Below are 22,775 nucleotides of genomic sequence, written 5' to 3' on the forward strand. Positions count from 1 at the left end.
GCCAAGGTGGGAGGAGGGATGAGATTTTGGAGGGAGTCTCAGGCAAAGCTCACCTGCAGGGTTTACTAGGAGCCTGCTCGGGGTCACAGCCAGAATGTGGTCCCACGGAGGGAAGTCCCAGGCAGGGGAGGGGCCATCTAGTGCAGATGGAGGCCAGATATTTAGCAAGACTCAGTAAATACTGCACTATATTATTTCAACAAAAGACAACTTTGCGTGTGAAACACAGAGTTCTCCAGTCACAGACACACGTGCACTCTGTTTTTCAGGACATGTGGACTTCTTGATCCATGTCTGGTTTTGGAGCTCCCCAGGCGCCTGGACTTCAGAGGGCCAGCCATCCTTTGGCCCCTCCTGCCCTCCCCATGAAACAGGGTTCATGTCACCTGTAGCCAGAAGTCCTGCTCTCAACTTTGTAGACCTGCTCCAGCTACCTGGGACCCAGGAATTCCCACTGGCTCCAAGCCCCTTCCGCTGATGTGCCCAGATCAGCAATCCAAAGAAGAAACGGGTCCAGGAACACGGGCTTTCCCTTCCCACAGGGCCACTGGGAAGTCCAGTGGCCTCCCAAGTTGCTATGGAGGTACATTTGTCAAGGCCAGAAATTAGAATGACCCCCTTTTACAACTTGTTTGTTTTATTTGCAATTCCTATGAATGCAAATATGCCTTGTGGGCCCCCATTTGTACTCTTGCCCTGGGTTCTGTAAATTTTGTGGCTGTCTTGGTTCAGTATAATTACGGGCACAAGAAACATTTCATTTTATTCTTAGCTTTACTACAAGAAAAATAAACCAGCAAAAGCATAATGATAAATGGCAACTTACAGTTGACCTCCGTAGTAGAGAAAGCACGAGAGAATGTAGCCCTCTTGCAAAGGGGCAGACGCAGCCAAGCTCCAAAGGTTGGCTGCCATGCCAGGATGTGGGGCGTTCTCTGGGGCCTCGGCAGGTGGCAGGCAGCATGCACCAGTCCTGCAAGCTGGCTCGTGCCCAGTTTGCCCCTTCACTTCCCCTCTCACTGGTGTTTACAGGTGCCCAGAGCGCTGGGTGTCCAGAGCCCTGGCCAGATTCCAAGCAGTGAGTAGCTTTTGCGAAGAGCTACTCTGCCCAAACTGTAGTTTTTGGATGGAAATGTAAGAAATGCAGACACAAAAGACGTTTGCAAATGATACAGTTCCATACAGTGTTAGGGGATATTATGGGCTCAGCTGTGGCTTCAAAATTCACATCCTGAAGCCCTAACCTCCAGCGTGCCTGTATTTGGAAATGGGGCCTATAAGGAGGCAATAAAGGTTAACTAAGGTCATGGAGGGGGGCCTGGCTAGGACCGGTGTCCTAACGAGGAGCTGCGGCCCTGTGATGACCCAGCGAGCAGGTGGCCGTCTACAAGCCGGGAAGAAGAGCCTCGCCAGAAACCAACCCTGCAGGCACCTTGAACTGGGAACTTCCAGCCTCCAGGACCGTGAGAAGATAAACTTCTGTGGTTTAAGCTGTTCAGTCCCTGGCGTTCTGCTATAGCACCCTAATCTGACTAAGGCAGGGGTTAATACTTCACAGCAAGCTGACTTTAGGAAAGCTGTGAACCTCAGCTTTCTCATCTGTAACGTGGGGATAGTATTAGTGCTGCCTCACAGGTCGGAGGACGACAGGAAGGTCCTTGTGAAGCCCTCAGCACACGAACGGGGAGCCCAGTAGGTGTTTGCTGCTACTGAGTTTATTGTTACCATTAAAGTTCTGACGGATGAGTCCAGGCACCCGGATGGCCCACTGGGGGATGTTTGGGGCACAAGGAAGGCCTGACCCTGCCTGCACCTTTTCTCATGTCTGTCCCAGATTCCTGCTGTCACTCTGCCACCACGGCATCCACCCTTGTTCCCAGCCAGTCCTTGTCTTCCCCAAATGGCCTTCAGTTTGGTGGCAGCAGCCCTGGCGCCACCCCCTTCCCTCCTGCCCTCCATGCCCACCCAGTGTCAGGGCCGGTGGGCAGACCTGCTGGGCGGGGGCCCTTGTGACGGGCTGGCCAAGCCCTGCCCTCCCGCGCAGACTGACCCCGCAAAGTGACGGGAGTTTAGGGCCCTCGGCCTCTTCCCACAATGAGCCCACCTGCCCTGCAGTGCCGCTCAGCTGTGCCTTCATCGCCCCCGGCCTCCTGCCCACCCCGTCCCACACAGGCTCCCTCTGCACGGCCTCCTTTGGCCTCTGCTTGGGAACTGTCGCCCCCGGGGGGTGTCAGGCACGGGTCCTCAACCTCCTTCCTGTGATCTCCCGACGCCTCTTAGCCACGTCACTGTGCTATACTAGGGAGGGTACTTTTGCCTCTCACACCCCAAATTCCTCAGGGGACTGTTGGTTCGTCCTTGGATTCCCGCCGGGAAGAGACCTGGAGATGAGCTTGTCTGGGAGGTGGTCCCAGGAAACCCGCTGGGAGAGTCGGGGGGTGGGGGGACTGGGAGGCAGCCGGGGCGCCTGGAGCTCAGTCCGTGGAGATCCCACCCCAAGGCCCTGCCAACTCCTATCCCACCAGGCCTCAAGTGAGGGCTGCTTCCAGGACAACGGAGCCCTGGACCTTCAGGCCAGGTGGGCAGGTGGCTCACGAGGGCAGAGAGACGTCCCAGGAGTCCCTGCAGGTCCCACAGCCAGGCTGCAGGACATAAGATATCCAGGCACGCGCTCTGGGCCCCTGTGCTTTCTGTGTGGCCCGCGGACCCCCTTTCTCGGATGAGGAAACTCCCAAAGGTCAAGGCCACGCCTCGAGAGGCAGAGCCGGGCTTCAGACTCTGTTCTAAGGCCAGTCTCTCCATTCCATCCGTCTGTCTCTTTCAAACAGATGACAGTGAGTGGATGAAGGGCCGCACTCTGATTAACCCAGGGCTCCAGGTAAGAGTTCACCACTCTACGATGGTCTGGTGTTTGGTACTAAAGTCAGGGAGGAAGAAACGGGCCTGCCCTCCAGGGTGCCCAGCAGGGCTGGGTCAGGGGCGTGGGACCTCTCGCCCTGCTGGACGGCCTCCCCACGGCAAGCAGCCTGGGGGTCTTCTCCACCCTACACTGCCGAGGCCCGAGCAGGCGGCAGCGGGACTCACCTGCCTGAAATGCGGGCACTCGGGTGCACCTTGGAGAAGTTGCTGGTTCTCCCTTCAGGTGGGGCATCAGGAGCGATGGTCCAGCTCCCAGGACCCGGCTGGGCGGGGCCGCCGGAGGGAGCAGCCACGGAGAAGGCGCCTCGGGGCCCCGGAACTGCAGGGCGCGAAGTGACGGAGCCACAGCTAAAAACAGTCCTGCACTTTGAAGAGATCTGGGGTCAGCGAGAGTCTGTCCCTGACCCGTGAGATGTGGATGTCCCCTCCCCAGCGTCTCCCAAAGGCCGTGCCCTGACTTGGAGTCTGGCCCATAAGAAAGACGTATTTGGTCTTTGCCCACTGTTCCTGGCACGGAGCTCCCAAAACCCTTGGAATTTCCTCTGCTGAGAGGGATGAAGGTGTCTTTCCTTCTGCTGATGAGCTGACTCTGGGAAACCACCCAAGGATGGGGCTGGATGCCAGTGGAGCCGCCGTGTGATCAGAGGCCTGGAACGTGGGTCCCAGCCCCTGACCTTCCGGGAGGGCAGGGGGGCTGGAGGCAGAATCAGTCACCAGTGGCCGTGATGTAGTCAATCACGGCCGCGTAAGGAACCCTCCACAGAAACCCCGAAGGAGCGGGTTCAGAGAGCGCCCAGGCTGGGAAGGCGTGGAGGCTGGGGGGGGGGTGGGGGGTGGTGCGGGGAGGGGCGTGGAAGCTCGGGGGCCTTCTCCCACCCTCCCCAGAGCGTCTCTTCCATCTGGCTGCCCCTGAGCCATGCCTCTTATCAGAAGCCTATGATCTAGTAAGTCAAGTGTTCCTCTGAGTTCTCTGAGCTGCTCTAGCAAGTTAATCCAACCTGAGGAGGGGGCCGTGGGAACCTCTCATCTACAGCCGGTGGGTCAGAAGCACACGTGACAACCTGGCTTCAACTGGCATCTGAAGTCGGGGGGCGGGCAGACTTGCGGGACTGAGCCCATAACCTGGGGGATCTGATGCCCTCACAGCTCTAAACTGTTGTGTACTGTGTAGAGACTAGGCACAGATTTACAGGCGAAGAGTGTGCATCTTCTTCCTTCTGGCGGTGAGCGACAGCTCAGCTCCGTGAGTCGCCTCACTTGCCATTAACATTAAAGGCTCTGCTGGGAGAGTTTCAGTTTTGCAAGATGAACAAGTTCTGAAGGTGATGCTGGCGACGGTTGCCTGGCAACATGAGCATACTTAACGCCACTGACCTGTACGCTTGAAAGGGGTTAAGACGGTTACGTTTTATGTTAGGTGTACTCTACCACAATTTTATAATTTTGGAGCCTTTCGTAAACACACAGGCCCTGATCAGGCCCCACCCGCGTTGCAGTTGAGCCCCCTGGTTCTACCGCGAGAGCAATCGGATTTCAGGTTAGTTCCCGGAGCCTGAGCGAAGCCCAGCTCTCCCACCTCTATGTACCGAAGCACATAATATTTTCTTTAAAATCCCTTTCTTTTATTTCTCATCTGTATTACAGTGAGGGCAATATATTAATTTATTTAGATTACATGTACAGGTGGGTAATGTGACCTGCAAATCATCAGAGGATATAGAAAGGGTGATATAAAAATATGTGTAAGATAAAATGAAGATATTGGGATGGGCAGCATCGAGAATACTGACTTAACTATTTCCCTAGGGGTTGACACTTCGGATGCTCCAAAAACGTATAGCTTTACTATAGCCTCCTGTAGTCTAGCCCTTCCTTCCCTGCCTGAGTCCTCTAGTCTAACCTGCACTGAATTTCACTTCTTAAAGCTGTCCCTATCAGTTAGCTTCTGCTGCACGAGAAACCACCCTGCCGCTGCAAGGCTGGAAGCAGCAGTCACATTCATCCCACGGTTCAGTGGTCAGTGCTGGGGCTGGTCTCCTCGGGTCCTCACCCGCGAGTCTGCAGTCAGTTCCCGGCCCCTTCGGTGGCTGTGCTCTGGGGCCCAGCGACACTGGGCCCGTGTCTCTCACCCTCCGCGAGACTGGTTCAAGCGCGGAAGCTGTGTGTGTTCTTGAGGCTGAGGCTTGGACCAGGCACCGCCTCCCAACTGCCACACCCTACTGGTCAAAGTGAGCCACGAGACCCGCCCAGTTCAAGGGGTGGAGAAGCAACCCCGTTACTTGGTGGAAGCAGCTCCAAAAATCGTGGCCGTTTTTAGGCCTCGCCACGTGGGTCCCACCTCATTCCCTCTTCCTGCAGGTCTTTGCTCAAATCCCCCTTTATCAGAAGGGCCTTCCTGAGCGCCCCGTATAACGTAGCAGCGCACCACCCACTCTCCCCCCAGACAGCACTCCCCATGCTTCACTGCTGTGGTTTTCTCCAAGCACTTATCACCAGATCACATCTACTATATGAAATAGAAAGCACACGCCTGGCCACTCCACGTGTCCCCTCCGTGTCCCCTTGAGTACAGAACCACCTCGTCTCTGGGACCATGTCCTCTGGAGGGAAGGAGGGGAAGGAGCTTACACAGCATTCCCGCCTCACCGCCCCCCCACCCCCGAGACCCATGGGGCCTCCTCCCTTCGAATCCTCTTTCCTTTATTATGTGGAGCAATCCTGTGACCACGTTTTGATCCTGAACATCCCCACCAGCCCCAATTTTACCACAGCGGAGATTTTTTCCTGAATAAATGCAAGGCTTGGCCTCCGGTGAGTTCCAGCTCTTCAAGTCCGATCAGCGGAGAGCCGAGAGCGGCAGCGTGAGCAGCGGGCAACGCCAGCCCCGCTCCCACCGAGCCCTAAGGCTGGAGCAGGGGTGCCCACACCCCAGCTGCCCTGCAGGGGCCGTAGTGGCTGTGGTTGGACGTGTCCTCAGCTCACCTTGTGGAAGGTCCTGCGAACAACTGTCCGAAGCCTACTGCTGTCGGTGAAAAATTAATCAATGGTCAATCTGGGAAAGAAACAGAAGATTTAATTCGAGCCAACCTGAGGCTTACAACCCGGGAGACGGTTTCTCCGAAAACTCTGAGGGCTGTCCTGAAGAGGTGCGGGGGGAGGCCAGCATGTGTGATTCTGACGAAGGGCTACGTGCGGCCAAGCACACGGCTTGGTAGGAGGTCACTGCTATCCACGAGGGACAGATACCTTAATGGTTTTAGTGCTTTTCTAAGTGTGGGAAGAGGTGAGAATCCAGGTTCATAAAAATATTCTCCTGGAAATATCGAACTCTCTGAGGGTCCGTTCTGCCAGTTTTCCCCGAGCCAAAGTGCCTCACCCTGAATTCCTTTCAGCGTGTCCTGGAAGTCAGCGACTGTGGTGGTTGATGACTTCATTCTTGTGGGACTGGGTGGTGGGCAACATTCTTTAGGTCACAGCCCCCTCCTTTTTGTCTTAATTTTGACCAAGGTTTTGTCTTGGGGCATTTCATGACCAATGTACCCCATGGCACTAGGAATGCTCATTCCCAGGTCAGGCGAGGATTCCCTGGATAGGCCACTCAATGTGCTGTTACTGGACTAGGCCCTGTTAACAGTAGCCCAAAGCCTCTGGGCCGCCTGTCCTACTAGTCTGTTATGGTCCAGGAAACGGTTCCCTCTTGTAGCTTCTTCCCACATCTAGAGTTACGCTGTTATAATCACTGATCTTCCAGAACTATGAATTTGACAATTGTTTTAGGTCACCTAGTCGTCGTCATTTTTATCGGGTTTGGTAATGCAAGAAACAATAATCTTGTAAAATAGGCAGCATACAAGTAATACAGCTAGTGACATGAATACGGTCATAAGTAAGTATTTGAGCTAAGAACTTCTTTTAGGTGCAGCCCAGTATCTCCCCAGGTCGTCTGACCAGTCTGTTCTGCACCAATCACTACCTTTAAGGGAAATGATATAGTGGCCTTGCCCATAAAGTCCACCAAAGATGTCTGCACGTACAAGGTGAGTGGTGGGTCATCGTGACCTCTTAGAGGATAAGCAAAGGAATGTTACCTTCTAAGGAGTTCCATGGCTGTCGCCAGAAGGAGGAACGTGGATTTCTGTGGCTGGGCAGATATTTCTGCCATTGGGGAGGTCAGGTTACACCCAACGCAGACGCCCATGCACACTAGTGGGGAGGGAGGAGGCCAAGGGCAGAGAAGAAGTTTAATTTTTTCTTGTCTTGCCTTAAAATACGAATTTAATTTCATCACCACCCTGTGTAAAATCGTGTAAGACAGCGGTCATCACATTGTAAAATGTGTTTTAGGAGGACTCGTGAGATGAATTCCATTCTCTTCTCCAGAAACACAAGCTTGTTTCTGTCGCACAGACCCCGCGAATTAGGCCACTGATCAGGTTTCCTCGCACTCTCGGTAGCTGGAAAGCCCTGACTAAACTGTGCTCCAGCTTTAGAAGCGGATAGGGTTTCCCTGCAGGCAGTGTGGGCGCCACCGCGTTCCTGCTCACCTTCCTAGCGCCCTTCTCTGCCCTGATTCACCCACGCATATGTTAATTGTATTATTTTTCTAAGCTGCCTTGAACTCCTCTGTCAACTCGGTGAGGACAAATGCATTTAAACATTATAAAAAGGGAGGGGCAAGTTCACCGTCTCCATGTAAAGGGCTGCTGGCGGGTCCCCTCTGAGCGCCGCCCAGCCTTATCTGCTTGTTGGGAAAACGCCCACCATCAGGCCACTTCCAGCCCGCCCCAGGGAAGGAGGGAGGGAGTGACAGCCTGAGCCCCGACTCCCCTTGCAGGCTGAGCCCCAGGAGGGGCAGCTCCACGTCCACTGGAGCTCTGTCCACTTGACTGGGCTCTGTGGCCACTGCCCGGCTGCAAAGGATGCTGGGAACTCCATCCTTCACGCAGCCGTGTGCCCGGGTACAATTTGAGAGTTCTATGACTTAGGAAAGAAGGGAAAGAAATGGCAGGTAACTCACAGTCTTATCCTCCTTACTGTGAGATACTAGAAAATACATGTTTTCTCCGCCCCAGCTCCTGGCACAGAGCCCCTGAACCCTTGTAATTTCCTAAATGATAAGAACACTGGGAACATCTTTTGTTCACCGAGGCGACTCTCGGGGGGCTCCTGGTGGGGTTGGTCACCAGAAAGATGAAGCCAGGATGAGAAGCTTCCGATTCTCAGCTCCTCTCCCGCCCCCCACCATCCTCCAGAGAGGGGAGAGGGGCCGCGAATGGAGTTAATGATGGATCACGCTTACACGAAGGCGGCACAAAATACCCCAACAGGACAGGGTCCAGGGGCTGAGCACAGCCACACCGGGAGGGTGGCACCCCCAAGTCCATGGGACAGAAGCTCCCGTGCTCAGACCCTCCCAGGCCTCGCCCTACGTACTCCGCCGTTCATCTGTTTCCTTTATCACGTCCTTTAATGAACTGATACATGTAGGTGTTTCCCTGAGTTCCGTGAGCTGCTCTAGCAAATGGACTGAACCCAAGGAGGGGGTCGTGGGAGCCTCTGCTGTGTAGCCACGTCAGACAGAAGTTGGAGGTAACCTGGGGGCCCTGCTTGGGATGGGCACCCGGGGGGCAGTGTTGTGGGGCTGAGCCCTCAATCTGTGGGGTCTGACACCAGCTCCGGGCAGCAGTGGCAGAATTTGGTTAAATTGCAGGACACTCAGCTGGTGTCACGGGACCAGCCCCCCGACATCTAGTGACCAGAAGTGACCTGTTCTGTGTGGAAGTGAAGGAGCCTCACTGGAGAGACAGACCCAGGCGGGAGAACTGGGTGCTTTTCTTATACACTTGCCTGTGGCTTCTGAAGGATTCCTGAATCCCTTCTGGAGACAGGATTCAGGACAAAGCCAGGCGCTGCCTCGCACCTGAACCAGAATTCTCAAGTGCAGCTTAGTCGCCCGGCCAGCCAAGCCCTGGGCCACGGGGAGGAAGGTGTTTCCTAGCTCGACCTGGGCGAGGACGGGCTGTGCTCCAGGCCCTGCCTGCTCTTCTGCCTGCGGGGCTGTTTTCAGGGAAGCCAGGCTGACCCCTGGGGACCCTGCAGGCTCCCACCTGGCGAGGGGGGCAGTAGAGCAGCCGCTGAGGGCCAAGCCGGCTGCAGAGCCTGGGCTCTGCTGTGGACGCCCTGGCCCTGGGGTCGGGGGGTTGGAGGTGAAGCAACGGGGACCCAGCAAAGGGGCAGGAGTGGGAGTGTCACTCCAGTTAGGAGATAATAAGGCAGGTCCATGTCCCCTCAGACAGGGCCGGTCCCCTCCACCGTGGGTCCTCACGAATGGCCCCAGGCAGGGGACAGAGTCCAGAGACGAAACACATTTCTCCCCTCTGTGGGCCATGAGACTGGAGACCCGGCACCAGACTGGGGGGCTGGCCCTGCCTCGGGCAGGCAGGTGGGCATGGGGCGGGGTCTGGCTCCGGGGCTGCGTCGCCCCTCGAGGCGGGGTTGCTGGTTCTTCCTGACCCCTAAGAAGGTCGGGGGAGAAGAGAGGACACAGGGAGAGAGGCCGCCCCAAGGCGGAGCGGGGCCCGGGGCCCAGACCAGCCCCGGAGCGAGTCTGGGACCCCTGCCTGCTTGGAGTTGCTGGGCTGTTCTGCCGGCAGGCGTGTCCGAGGTCCTCGCTCCTGGGATCTGAGAACAACGACGTCCACTCAGCCCCCTGGTTTATAAACAGGTGAACCCGTGGGCCAGGGGAAGGGTTAAGTGACCCACACGCGGGGCGGGGGCAGGGAGGGTGTGTGCAGGTAGCGTCTAGGGAGCAAGGAACCCGCTCCTCATGGCTCTTCTGCCACTCCCCAGGGAGGTCGGGACGCTGAGGGCCGGACGGACGGAGAGGAAGGCCGCATGGCGGGGGCCAGGAGAAGCGGGGAGGCCGCCGGGCCCCGGAAGACACAGGCAGGGCGAAGGGGGAGGACGGCCATCGGGGGGCCGTGGACGGGTCTGCTCGGCATGGGGGGAGGGTCCAGCCACTTGCTGGGGAGGCGTCCGCGGCCCAGCCTGCTTCCTCCCTGGCGTCTCCCGGGGTCACCCCAACAGACGTGCGTCCTAACTTCATCTCAGCACCCGGTTTCCGAGGCGGGAGTCGACACCCCGCCCAGGAGGGCGCCTGGCTCTCCCGAGCCCGGCCAGCTGGCCCGAGAGCAGGACCCGCTCGGAGGGCCTGGGCACACAGACGCGCCGGGACGCAGGGTGCCAGCCAGAACCTTTATTCGCACAGGGCCGCTTTCTGCCCGAGACGATGGCCGCGCTGACGGGACAGGATGGGGGTCCCAGATGGGGACAGGGGTGCAGGCAGGAGGCCTCCACCACGTTCATGGAGGGGCTGTGCACTGCGGGGGGCGAGCCCACAGCCGCGGACACATCCTGAGGCCCTCCTCAGTACTCGAAGGTAACCGTCTTGACCCGCAGGTACTCATTCAGAGCCGCCTCTCCTGCAAGACACCGCGAGCCCGGGGGCAACGTCACGGTCCCGGCAGCGCTGTGGTCTCATGACCCCGTTGGCCCCGTAGCTGAGAAGAGCATTGTGCTCTCCTGCACCTTCGCACCCCCCTGCCCCGCTGCAAGCCTGACGTCAGAGTTGATCCCCGACTGGTCCTAACCCCCAGCTTCTGGCTTCCACAGTGGCGGGATGCGGGGAGTGGGACCCAGCCTACATTACAGAGCAGCCAGGGAAAGAGGGGGGCCGGGCAGAAGTCCTCTTCCCTGGGCAGGCAGGCCCGGTGACACCGTCTCTACACTGGGACTCACGTCACCACATCGGGCACGCTCAGACCCCACGGGTTCCCCTCTCTGAAGCCCCAGCCCTGACCGCGGTCCCAGGTCCCGCAATCCGGACGTTGCCTGCCTCCCTGGCCTCCTGCCCGCCCCTGGGCCCACTCCAGCACTCGGCCTCTCTCTGCAGCTCCAAGACCAAAGCTGGTTCCCTCAGGACCCGCCGTCCCCTCTGGCAGGAATGCACGAACCTGGGCCTTCACGGCAGCTCCTCCAGCCACTCAGGTCTCAGCCCAGAGGACACCTCCTCAGGGAGGCCCACCTGGCCCCCAGCTGAAGCCACCCTCCAGCCTCCTGTTCAGATCGCTCTGTCTGGACGGCTTCCAGCAGGATCTGGCTTCCAGCCCCACTTATCACCGATCCCCTCCCGGCAAGAAGTGAGCAGCCATCTCGTCAGCTCCACCCCTGGCCCCTGGGACCGAGCGGGCTCTAACCGACGTTTGTTGAATGGATAAATGAAAGCGGGCACGATTAGGTTACCCAGGTCTTTGCCAAATCCCGACTGCTTGAAGCCTCCGAAGGGGGCAGCCACGTCGGTCTTGTTGTACGTGTTGACGAACACGGTGCCCGCCTCTAGCTTGTCGCTGACGTACAGGGCCTTGCTGATGTCCCTGGTGAAGACGCCAGAGGCCAGGCCGAACTCTGTGGCATTGGCCCGAGACAGCACCGCATCCACGTCGCTGCAGGGAAAAGCCAAGAGGGCCTCCGTGAGGAGGGCAAGGGTCCAGCCCTGGACGTGGGACCCAGAGAGACCTGTGCCCCCTGCCCCGGGGGTAGCCCGACACGGCCGGCACAGGGCACAGACCGGTCAGCCCCACTGACCAAACTGCAGATTCACAAGCGAAACAAACAACGGTTGCTATTCCGGCCACTGAGGTTTGGCTGGCTCATGACGCAGCCGTGGGTGCTCAGGGCTGAACCCAGCACGCCGTGGAGACGCCCAGAGAGACGCGGAGGACACTCCTGGTGGGCCCAGCCGCACTGCGGTCCCCTGGGGTCCCCACCCCCGCAGCTGCGAGGAGTCTGCGGGGTCCGGGCTGCGTCCACAGTCCCCACCCGTCTGAGCTCCCCTCCCGGCCTCGCAGCTCACGTGAAGACCCCAGTAACAAGGGCAAGAGTCAGGCTGTCATGAGCCATAAGTGGGCTCCCTACCCGCTGGCAAACCGAGAGATGATCATGATGGGCCCGAAGGACTCCTCCCGGGCTATGAACATGTGGTCCTCCACGTCCGTGAAGACGGTCGGCTCGAAGAAGAAACCTGTGGTGGAGACAGAGGAGTTCGTGACACTGTGGGTGGCTTTCCTGCCCCAGGCGCACGAGTCCTGACCCTCACAGCCTTTCAACTAGTGCTGTAAGCACAGTGAGGTGATGCTGGGAGCTGGTCTGTCCACCGCCAGGGCTGCAGCTCGCAGCCGGACGAAACCTGGGTTTTTCTAGTGACCTTTAGTCTGAAAGCACATCTGGATCCTTCGGCCAGTGCAGCCTCCGGAAGGCCCTCCATCGGCCCCGTGGAGCGGGGCTTGGACAGAGATCCTGGTGGACAGGTCCTCCCAGGACAGCCTCCCCATCCTTCCTGACCCTGCGGGGTGGGCACTGCCTGCCCGGGGGTAGGGGCCTGTGCTCTCGGCCAGACACACCTCCCATCCCGACTGCCGCCCCACAGGCCCCGGCTGCCCCACAAAACCATTTCTGGCGGCAGAAAGGCGTTCTCTGACTACTTCTCCTCTGGACATAGAGCCGCGGGCCCTGAGACCCGCTGGACTAAACTTTAGTTTGGCCTGATTTAGGGAAAACCAAGAGACTTGAAATTTTCTACCTCCAGTGTTCAGAAGAACAAAAAAAAATTTTATCTTTAATAAAATATTCCGTATTTTTATAAACTATATTTCAACAGTAATTACAGTTTCTTTAATAAAATATTCCGTATTTTTATAAACTATATTTCAACAGTAATTACAGTTTCTAAAACATGAGTTGTGTATGAACACCTGTTGACCCCTGGGGTGTGGCCTGTATTCACCGTGCCTGCAAAGGAAATGTGCCCCAGGTCCCCGTGCTCCGGGGTGGCCAGTCTCCGCCCACACCTCCGTCCCGGCTGCGTGCCGGGCCCCGGGAAGGAGGGCTGCATGCCCGGAGTCCCTCATCCTCTGGCCTCCAGGTGGGCGGGCCACTGGGAGAAGCCTGTATTCACAGCACTGTCCCCCATGGGGGCCCTCAGGCTAGGGGGTGGTGGGGAGCGGGCCCCACGGTTCCTGGGTGCTGCAGCCCTAGCTGCTCTGCAAAGGTGCCTTCACGTCACGTCAGCCCCAGACGCTGGCTTCGTGGAAGCCCAAGTTCGTGGGGGCAGGGAAGAGGGCAAGCAGACAGCGGTGGCACAGGGGCTACATAAGCTCTGTGCAGGCACGAGGTGCCCAGGAACGCCCGAGACCTGCGGGAGCACGATGGCCTGAGCCCGAGGTCACCTGAGTGATGAGGTCACCAGGTGGGGACGCTCAGGAGGCACCTGCAAGTGGAGGAGCAGCCAGCACACGAGCAGGAAGACGCCGGGCGTACTCGGAGGGAGAGTCAAGGGCCGCAGGTTGGACACAGGTGGGGAGACGCGCCGGGGTGAGCTTGCCTCTGTGGTGGCGCTCACCGTGGGAGGGTTTCAGCACGGGAGACACACAGCCAGACGCGGCAGCCGCATAAATGCATGACTGGGGGCTCAGGAGGCCCCCGGGACCCCCGCTCCGGTCCAGACTCAGGGGAGAGTCGGCACGATGGTGGCGGGGGAGATCTCCAGGTTTGAGAGAATCGGGCAGTTAATTAAGAGCTGGAGTCAAGAAAGGGAGGAGCCTGGAATCCGTTCCCTCCTTCCCTCCTTCACGCCATCGGGCGGACAGGCTGGCATGAGGCTCGGTGCCGGCACCAAGGGTTGGATGGTGAGGGTGTAGGAAACAGACGTGTGCCTGACAGGGGGAGCAGCCCAGATCGTCCGAACCTGCTGCTCCGGCTTCTCGGGCTCGGTGACTGGATCGGACTGAAGATTCTAGAGGGGCAGGTGTGTGTCTGGGGTCAGGTCAGGGCTGGGGATGCTGTGACAGGGTGGACTTGGCACCACTGAGACTCAGGGGCCTGGGTGACGTGCAAGCGGAGGGGTCCAGGGCTCAGGAGTCTGGGTGAGGAGACAAGTCCTGGGCGGGTCTGAGCCGCTGCAGGGTGAGAGACCCCCCAGGGAAAGTGTCCAAGCTCAGGACAGACCCGGGGCTCTCCCTACATTTAAGGGACAGGCGGAGAGGGGGTTTCCGGCCAAGAGTGGCCATGGAGGAGTGATGGCCAAAGATAGGCAAACCATGAAATCCAGCACCATGGATCCATGGGAGGAAAGAGTTTCAAGGATGCGGAGATGCTTGGGCAACCAGGGCCTCATCTTACCAGCCCCACACCTGACCTGGCAGGTGTCCAAATAGCCAAGGTGCCCCCCATCCCCGACGTCCCGGATTGGGGGCTGGAGCCTAGGCGCCTGGCCCTGCGACGCCTGCCCCGGAGGCCATGCCACTGCTGCCTTGGCTTGCCCACGTGGCCAGGAGGGCTGACTGACCTGGCCGGGGGACTTGGTTCCCACCACAGACCAGCGTGGCCCCTTCCTTCACGCCGCGCTGGCAGTACTCCACCAGCTTCTGGAGGTGGGCCTGGTGGTTCTGTGGCCCGTGGCTGGTGTCCCGGTCGAGGGGGCTGCCGATCTTCATCTTCCCCACCTCCTCCACCTGCAAAGGTCCTCCCCGTCAGGGTCGCCCGGTGCCGTGGTTCCTGACCAGTCGCCGCCTGACCCGCCTCCCACGTATGCCTTTTCAGCAACCAACCGCTGGCCCCTGAAGAAAGTCCACACGCAGGGCTCTGACTCCTGGGACCATATTCTGGTTCCAAACCTGCCTTCCAGGCTGCAGCCCCCACTGCACCCTCCGTGCAAGGAGACCTGGGCCTGGTGCCGGGGGCTGGGATGACGCAGACGTGCAGAGAGGTGGGAGTTGGGGGGGGCGCGCGCGGGGGCAGCACAGGGAGGTCCTGCACCCGACCTCCCAGACGGAGGAGCTACAGGCCACGGGGTGGGGAAACAAGACAATGACGCCCCGTGACAAGGTGGGCAGATGGAGCGGCGTGCAGGGGCTGCACCTGGACTCCCCCTGGCCCGGCCCCATGTCTGTTCGCCCGGGTTGCACCGGGAGGGCCCCGCCCGAACATGGGCCCCGCTGCTCACGTCAGGGGAGCCGCGGGGTTGCCGTTTCTCGCCGAAATAATAAAAACCAGGGAAGACTTGTCACAGCGCCCCCGACCAGGTGGATAGCGCCTGGCCCGGCCCTGGCTCTGCCTGCCAAGGCCCTGTACCCGGTGAGTGGGCAGTTCCCAGGCCCTGCGGCACAACTTACCACCCTCTGCACAAACTGGTCGTGAATCGAGTCCTCTACGAAGAGCCGGCCGGCGGCGATGCAGTTCTCGCCTTTGTTGAAGAAGACAGAGCTCATTCCCTTCGCAGAAGAGGTGACAGGGCTGGGTTACAACCCCCGGGCGCCAGCCCCCAGCCCCCACTGGGCCCCGGTGCCCCCTCGTCGGGAAGGGGAAGGAGGCAGGTGTCCTGACCTCCTGCGGCCATCCAGGCTCACCAGCACTGGGCACCATCCCCGGAGACGAGCGGCCACAGGGGAACAAGCAGGAAGTGAGGCCGCTGGGGGACCAGGCCAGCGGGGAGAGCACGAGCGGGCGTGCAGTGGGGGAGCCTGGACACCCCGCAGGCTGGGTGGGCTCCCGGGCATGACGGGGCTCAGGACTGTGCTCCTGGAGCTGAGCCTGGAGACGGGGTCTGCGCCCTGAAGCAGGCGGCAGGGGTGGGCCTCTCGGGAGGGATGGTGCCTGCCCAGGCCCGAGTCCCGAATAAACGTCCTCAGAGGCCCCAGGGAGCCTGCTCTTTGGACCTGGGGAGCCATTCAGGCTCAGCCCTCCTGGAAGAAGCTGCGACTGCACTGCCCAGAGACACACACAGGCCTGCGGCCTGGCAGCATCGGCCTCTGCTCGGCCGACAGTCTCCCTCGGTCTCCCCTCTAAGGAGGCTGCAGCCCCTCCACGCGGTGCCAGGCTCACTCCTCGGCGGCACAGCAGCACTTGGATGGGGTGGGGGTGTCTGGGCACCTGGCTGAGCGTGGCCTGACCGGCCTGCTCCCCCTGGTGTGCAGAGGTGTGGTGACGACAGTGACAGTGTCAGGACTACTGACCCACCGCACCTGCCACGTGGTCCACGCCCTTCAGCCATGACAGCTGAATCCCGTATGCCCATCCTCCCCCATCGTCCCGGTGAGAGCGCAAGGCCCAGAAGGGCTAAGTGACTTCCCGACGCTGCCCAGCGAGTCCATGGCGGCGCTGGGCAAGTGTGGGCGGCCGCTGCCAGCAAGGTCCCGCCCAAGTGCCCGGGGCTCTGCTTGCTTCTCTGTGCGACAGGAAACTTGGCCGTGCTGATTTCACAACAGACGGAACCCTGGCTCACGTTTCCCCATCTTTGAAGCCGACTGCAGTTATCCCTGCAGTTGTGAAACTTCTTGGGGGTCTGTTCTGTAAGGTACATGCCACTCCTTGGCCCCAAGGCCTCTTCCTTCCTTCTCTGCGGTCCAGGATGCCTGTGCGTCTGCCCGTGGACCCTGAGCCCCGGCCCCCGCCCTCCATGGCCCTCACCATCTGCACGGCCTTGCGGAGGTCGCAGTCAGCAAAGATGATGAGGGGAGACTTCCCGCCCAGCTCCAGGGAGACCTTCTTCACGTTGCTCAGGGCACAGCTGAAGGGAACAGAGTTGGCTAGCTGGGTCCCGGAGCCCGGGACACGGGGTGGTGGGGGGAGAGCCAGGTGAGGGACGAGAGCAGCTCCAGAGCACGCTTCACTCAAAAGGACGGTGGAGGGTCCGGGCTGGGGGGAGCCCCGTGTGACCCAGGCCGCGCCTTCCCCCGTCACTCTCCCCTCGTCCCCCCGCTCTCCCCAGCTCCCTGCCACCTTCCTAGCCCAGCACCCCAGCCCAGCCCTGCCCCAGGCCTTGCTCCCACGGGCACCCCTGCACCCCTCCCCTTGCAGACGATCCTCCAGGTCAGCCTCGCTGTCTTCAGGCCTGACCCCAAGAGGAGGCCACGCAGAGCCACTCTGATGGGCACCTGTGTGGTGCCCATTCAAGAAGGGGCACATGGCCCCCACCTCAGGGTTGAGGGGTACAGAGAGGCCTGTGGGAGCCAGGGCAGGGGCAGGGTGCAGCTTTAATCCCCATGGAGATGCCCCGCCACAGCTGGACCGTCCCGGGAGGTCCCATGCGTGACCCTCGGAGCACAGCAGTCACCGCGGTCAGGTGTCCTCAGAGAAAGGGCTTGGAGACCCTGCAGGTCAGACTGCACAGCAGCCCCAGCTCCTCTCCCTTTGCACCTGTCACTCAAAGTGCAGACGTCTGCCCAGACCTCACCCCAGAAATTCAGCTGCACTGGCGGGGGGTTTCAGGCACCCTGCGAGGCCTGGGGCAGCCAGAGCTACAGCTGCTGCCCTGGGGTCCGGCCCCATCGACCTCTCCAAGCTCGTCAGCAGCCTGGACCAGAACCACTGACATGCCAACTTCCTTCACGGGACCGGGGGAAACAGGCCTGGAAGGGTCAGAGCTCAGCCCACGTCGTATCATAAATCAGCAACACGACCCAGCGGGTTTGAGGCTGACGTCCAAGCACTAGGCGGGGAGCGGCCCTCGGCCAGCGCTGGTCAGCAGGAGAGGGCAAACGCCTCCCATACCAGCCGCAGGACACGGTAATTTTTGTTTAGTGGCCACATTAAAAGCAAGCTCAAGAGAATCCAGTAAAATTAATTCTATTTAAGCCCATTAATAATAATATCATTTCAACTGGTAACCTATATAGAAACTGTCGCGATGCTCTACTCTGCTAAGTTTCCGAGATCTGTGTCCCTCGCGCTCACAGCTCGTCTCAATCCCGAGCAGCTTCGTCCCCAGCAGCCGCGCTTGCTCGTGGCCCTGGATCGCAGTGAAGCCCCCGCCCCTCGCTGGTCCCACCCCGCTGCACCGGCCTGACCGAGGGCTCATCAGACTCATGGAATAAGGGTCTGCAGTGGCCCCACCCTGTGACAGCCACAGGCTCGAGCTCACACACAGCACTGTCTGCTTCACACGCGGGACCAGAGGCCATTGGCCCCGCAGTGCTGGCCCCTCCACTCACTCCGCCTACCTTTTCATGATACGCTTTCCCACCTCGGTGGAGCCCGTGAACGCGATTTTCCGCACGTCGGGATGGTCCGAGAGTCTCTGGCCGACCACTGAGCCTGGGGGAGGAGTGGGCGGGGGATAAGGATGGCCACGGTGCCAGGGCAAGGCAGGGGTCCGGCCACTCTCCTCCAGCCCGTCTTCCCATGGCCAGAGCTCGGGGCCCACGTGCCAGGGCCTCGGCACCCCCGGGCTCACCGCGCCTTGGTCCCTGGTGTGGGCAGAACTGTGTCTCCCCAAATTCACAGGCTGTAGTCCTGACCCCTGACCTCAGATGTGACTATACTGGATGTAGAATCTTTAAAGGGGTGACTGAATTAAATGAGGTCATTAGGGTGGCCTTAAACCAATACGACCTGTGTCCTCATGAGAAGAGGAGACAAGGACACACAGAGACACAGACGACCATGTGGGGACGCAGAGAGAAGGGTGAAAGCCCCCAACCAGTACACATTACCCCTCCTGTGGGGATGCCTGGACTCCTGGCCGCCCCACACTCCACGACCCCCCACACCATGCCAGGCCTGCAGGGACCCTCCCCAACGTGGCCAGCGCCTACTGACCCTCCTGGACCTGCAGGGACCCTCCCCAACGTGGCCAGCGCCTACTGACCCTCCTGGACCTGCAGGGACCCTCCCCAACGTGGCCAGCGCCTACTGACCCTCCTGGACCTGCAGGGACCCTCCCCAACGTGGCCAGCGCCTACTGACCCTCCTGGACCTGCAGGGACCCTCCCCAACGTGGCCAGCGCCTACTGAGCCTTCCGGGCTGCTGTGCAATGAGACCTCAGGGTCACCTCTGCGCAGACTTGACGCAAGGCCCCTGCTGACGTCTCCTCCTCTGCTACTGCACTCCCGCTTCCCTGACTGCCCTTCCTCCACCTCCTTGCGCCCCACTTCCCTCCACTCTTACAACACCCAGTGCCTCTGGCTGCACTCTGGGCCCCCTTCTCTTCTCCATTCACGGTCCCCTCAGTCATCTCACCCCGGCTCACCTCCTCAAATGCCATCTGCAGGCTCACCATCTTCTCAATCTCTATCTCATGCCCAGCTTCCCTGCATCCAGACCCATCTATCACGCCTCGGCCTGCTCGGCACCTCCACTTGGACGCCTTACAGCCTCTCAAACTCAGCATGTTTGAAACTGAACTCCTCAGCTTCCCCAGACCTGCTTCTCCCCCATGTTCTCCATTTCAGTCAGCAACCTCTCTGTGCAGCCAGCCATTCAAGCCAACAGTCAGTCCCCACACCTGCCCTCCCCCAACCCTCCACTAATCAGCCAGTCCCCCCATCGCCATTGTGCACCTGCCTCCACGCCTGTAGAACTGCCTGTGCCCAGCGGCACCAGTGAAGGTCTGCTTCAGAAGGTTTGGAGTAGGACACTTGCATTCTCTCTAAACAGTTAAGGCTCCATAAGTGATTTTTTTTTTTTTGCGGTACGCGGGCCTCTCACTGTTGTGGCCTCTCCCGTTGCGGAGCACAGGCTCCAGACGCACAGGCTCAGCGGCCATGGCTCACGGGCCCAGCCGCTCGGCGGCATGTGGGATCCTCCCAGACCGGGGCACGAACCCGTGTCCCCTGCATCGGCAGGCGGACTCTCAACCACTGCGCCACCAGGGAAGCCCCTCCAAAAGTGATTTTGATGCTAATTTCATTCCCCCACTAATGTTTTAAAAAATCACTGCCTTGGGGAGAAAATATTTGCAAAAGATGTATCTGATAATGGATTATTACCCCAAACATGCAAACAACTCAACAATAAGGAAACAACCTAATTAAAAAACGGGCGAAATATCTGAAAAGACACCTCACCAAAGAAGATATTCATACGGCAAATGATCACATGGGAAGATGCTCAACATCATATGTTATCAGGAAAATTTAAATTAAAACAACAACGAGACGCCCCTACACATCCACAGAACGGCCAAAACCCAGAACCTTAACAAAGTGCCGGCAGCGATGTGGAGCCACGGGAACTCTCGTCATCGCGAGAACGGGGTAGCCATTTTGGGCGGTTCCTTACAAAGCTAAACACACTATTACCATATGATCTGGCAATCGTGCTCCTTGGTGTTTATCCGCAGGAGTAAAAAACTTATGTCTACATAAAACCCTGCATCGGGGGCTGGATACAGACATGCACAGGAAAAATGCCATGGAAGGTCAATTTATTCATAACTGCCAAAACTTGGAAGCAACCAAGACGTCCTTCAGTAGCTGATGGATAAACTGTGGTCCTTCCAGACAGGGGAATGTTATTCAGCTCTAAAAAGGAATGAGCCATGAAGCCAGGGAAAGACACGAAGGAAGCTTAAATGCATGTTACTAAGTGAAAGAAGCCAATCTGAAAAAGCTACACACTGTATGATGATGACTAAATGATATTCTGGACAAGCCAAAACTCTGGAGGCATTTAATAGCTCAGTGGTTGCCAGGGGTTGCAGGGGAGGGAGAAATGAATGGGATTTTTCCTCGTCCACAGAGGGTTCTTAGGGCAGTGCATCCATTCCATCTGATACCACAATGTTGGGTAAATGTTGTTTTACACTCGTCACAGAATGTACAACAGCAAGAGTGAATTTTCATGCCAACTATGGACTTTGGGTGATGATGACATGCCAGTGTAGGTGTGTCATCTGTAACACATGTGGGACATTATGAGGGGGACAGGGCATGTATGGGAATCTCTATACTTTCCATTCGATTCCTCTGTGAACCTAAAACTGCTCTGAAAAATAAAGTCTATTGAATAATAATAATATCACTGTTTTAGGCTCTCCAAGAAATATTTATAAGAAGGTATCATATACTAGGTCACAAAGAAATTCTCCATTTTAGAAAGTAGAATTTTTACAGGCTATCATGGGTTGGATTGTGTCCCACTCAATTTCATATGTTGATATCCTAACACCCAGTACCACAGAATGTAATTTTATTTGGGAATAAGGTAGGTTGTTGTTGGGACAATGGTGTCCTTATAAAAGGGGAAACTTGGATACAGACATGCACAGGAAAAATGCCATGTAAAGGGCAAGTCCCAGGTCAGGGTGATGCTCTACAAGCTGGAAGAGGCAAGGAAAGGTCGTCCCCCAGAGCCGTTAGAGGGAGCACAGAACTGCCGACACCTGGATCTCGGGTTTCTAGCCTCCAGAACTGTGAGACGATACATCCCTGTTGTTTAAGCCTCCTGGCTTGGGGTACTTTGTTATGGCAGCCCTAGAAAACTAATATACAGGCTGAATTCTCTAATTATGACATAGTAAAGCTAGAAATATTAGAACAGAATTTTAGGGGGAAAAAGCTGAAAAAAAATCTCTTTTTACTTAGCGGGTCAGAGAGGATACCAAAATTACAATGACATATTTTTTAAGAATAATAAAAACATAAACACAATGTATTCAAAAGGTATGAGGTGAGGGGCTTCCCTGGTGGCGCAGTGGTTGAGAGTCCGCCTGCCGATGCAGGGGACACGGGTTCGTGCCCCGGTCCGGGAGGATCCCACATGCCGCGGAGCGGCTGGGCCCGTGAGCCATGGCCGCTGAGCCTGTGCGTCAGGAGCCTGTGCTCCACAACGGGAGAGGCCACAACAATGAGAGGCCCGCGTACCGCCAAAAAAAAAAAAAGGTATGTGGTGAGAGTCACCACCAAAGGCCAGTATGAGGAGCCCGATCGACAACTTCTCAGGGAAACAACCAAAACTGGTGAAAATCATTAAAAACAACAATTTAAAGTCTCTGTAAATCTTCCCAAGGGCAGAGACCAAGTGAAGAGACATTTATTCAGGAGAGTCTGTGGCACCTGAGCCGTGAACCACTCTCCCCTCTCCTCCAGCCTAAGCAGGTGTGGTCAGCAATGCAGTCCAGGGATGGGGCACCTCTCCAGGAGGGGAGGCCGGCATCCCCTCCGACCCTGAGTTTCAGAGGCCACATTCTTTGTGAGTATGGCTTCCACCTGCCCTTCTTGTAAGGTGACAGCTCTTTCCCATGTGTGGCAGGCTGAGTCTCCCAGGACCTCTTCCACCTGGCCCCAGCTGCTGCAGGGGGCCCAGCGCCTGAGGCTGTGGCTCAGAGATTTTGGCCGGGGAAGAGGTTTTCTATAAAAACAGAGAGCTCCAAAACACTCCCCAGAGGAACTGACTTTATTTTTTTTATTTTTTGCGGTACGCGGGCCTCTCACTGTTGGGGCCTCTGCCGTTGCGGAGCACAGGCTCTGGACGCATAGGCTCAGCGGCCATGGCTCATGGGCCCAGCTGCTCCGCGGCACGTGGGATCTTCCCGGACTGGGGCACGAACCCGCATCCCCTGCATCGGCAGGTGGACTCTCAACCACTGTGCCACCAGGGAAGCCCGGAACTGACTTTATTTGAAACTGTATGAGGAAGTTCAATCCTAAGGACATTCTCAAAAACACTAGATTTTGGAGGTGAACAATTAAGAGGAGGCTGGTAGCTCTATGGCAGCAATAAGATAGACCACAGGTCATTTAGTTTACCAGAGAGAACCAGGGAAGAGCCCTCTGTGTAAGAACAAACCTCAAGGGCTGAGCAAAGAGACAGGAATTTAACCAGATCAGACCTTGGAGCAGTTTATGCCCCAGGGTACTGGTGAAAACAATAGAGCAGCCAGCCTGCAGTGAGTGGAGCGGAGCAGCTGGCGTGATAACGACAGAGGCAGCCAGATGAGCAGACCGGGAGAGGAAGAGGCCCCTGTACACCGGCTGCCACTGGGCGACTGCACAGCCCACAGCTGTGCTCTCTGGGGGGCGAC

The 22,775-nt window shown here is 58.2% G+C and overlaps 1 protein-coding gene across 4 annotated transcripts in view; it reads right to left on the minus strand.

Moving 5' to 3' along the window:
- Positions 1–10,165: 10,165 nt before the first annotated feature.
- Positions 10,166–22,775, minus strand: part of ALDH1L1 (aldehyde dehydrogenase 1 family member L1) — an 80,628-nt gene continuing 68,018 nt past the window's right edge. For 3 of the 4 annotated variants that reach the window (XM_079934827.1, XM_079934825.1, XM_079934826.1), the window contains 7 exons: positions 17,973–18,066; positions 16,441–16,540; positions 15,147–15,245; positions 14,321–14,486; positions 11,893–11,998; positions 11,221–11,420; positions 10,166–10,400 (listed from right to left, as the gene is read on the minus strand). In XM_079934827.1, the coding sequence (XP_079790953.1) occupies positions 10,345–10,400; positions 11,221–11,420; positions 11,893–11,998; positions 14,321–14,486; positions 15,147–15,245; positions 16,441–16,540; positions 17,973–18,066 (821 nt within the window). In that variant the 3' untranslated portion in view covers positions 10,166–10,344. Of the gene's footprint in view, positions 10,401–11,220; positions 11,421–11,892; positions 11,999–14,320; positions 14,487–14,536; positions 14,592–15,146; positions 15,246–16,440; positions 16,541–17,972; positions 18,067–22,775 lie in introns of those variants that run through there. The other variant, XM_079934828.1, reaches the window with a different exon arrangement.

Source organism: Stenella coeruleoalba (assembly GCF_951394435.1).
Source record: "Stenella coeruleoalba genome assembly, chromosome: 10".
NCBI lineage: Eukaryota > Metazoa > Chordata > Mammalia > Artiodactyla > Delphinidae > Stenella > Stenella coeruleoalba.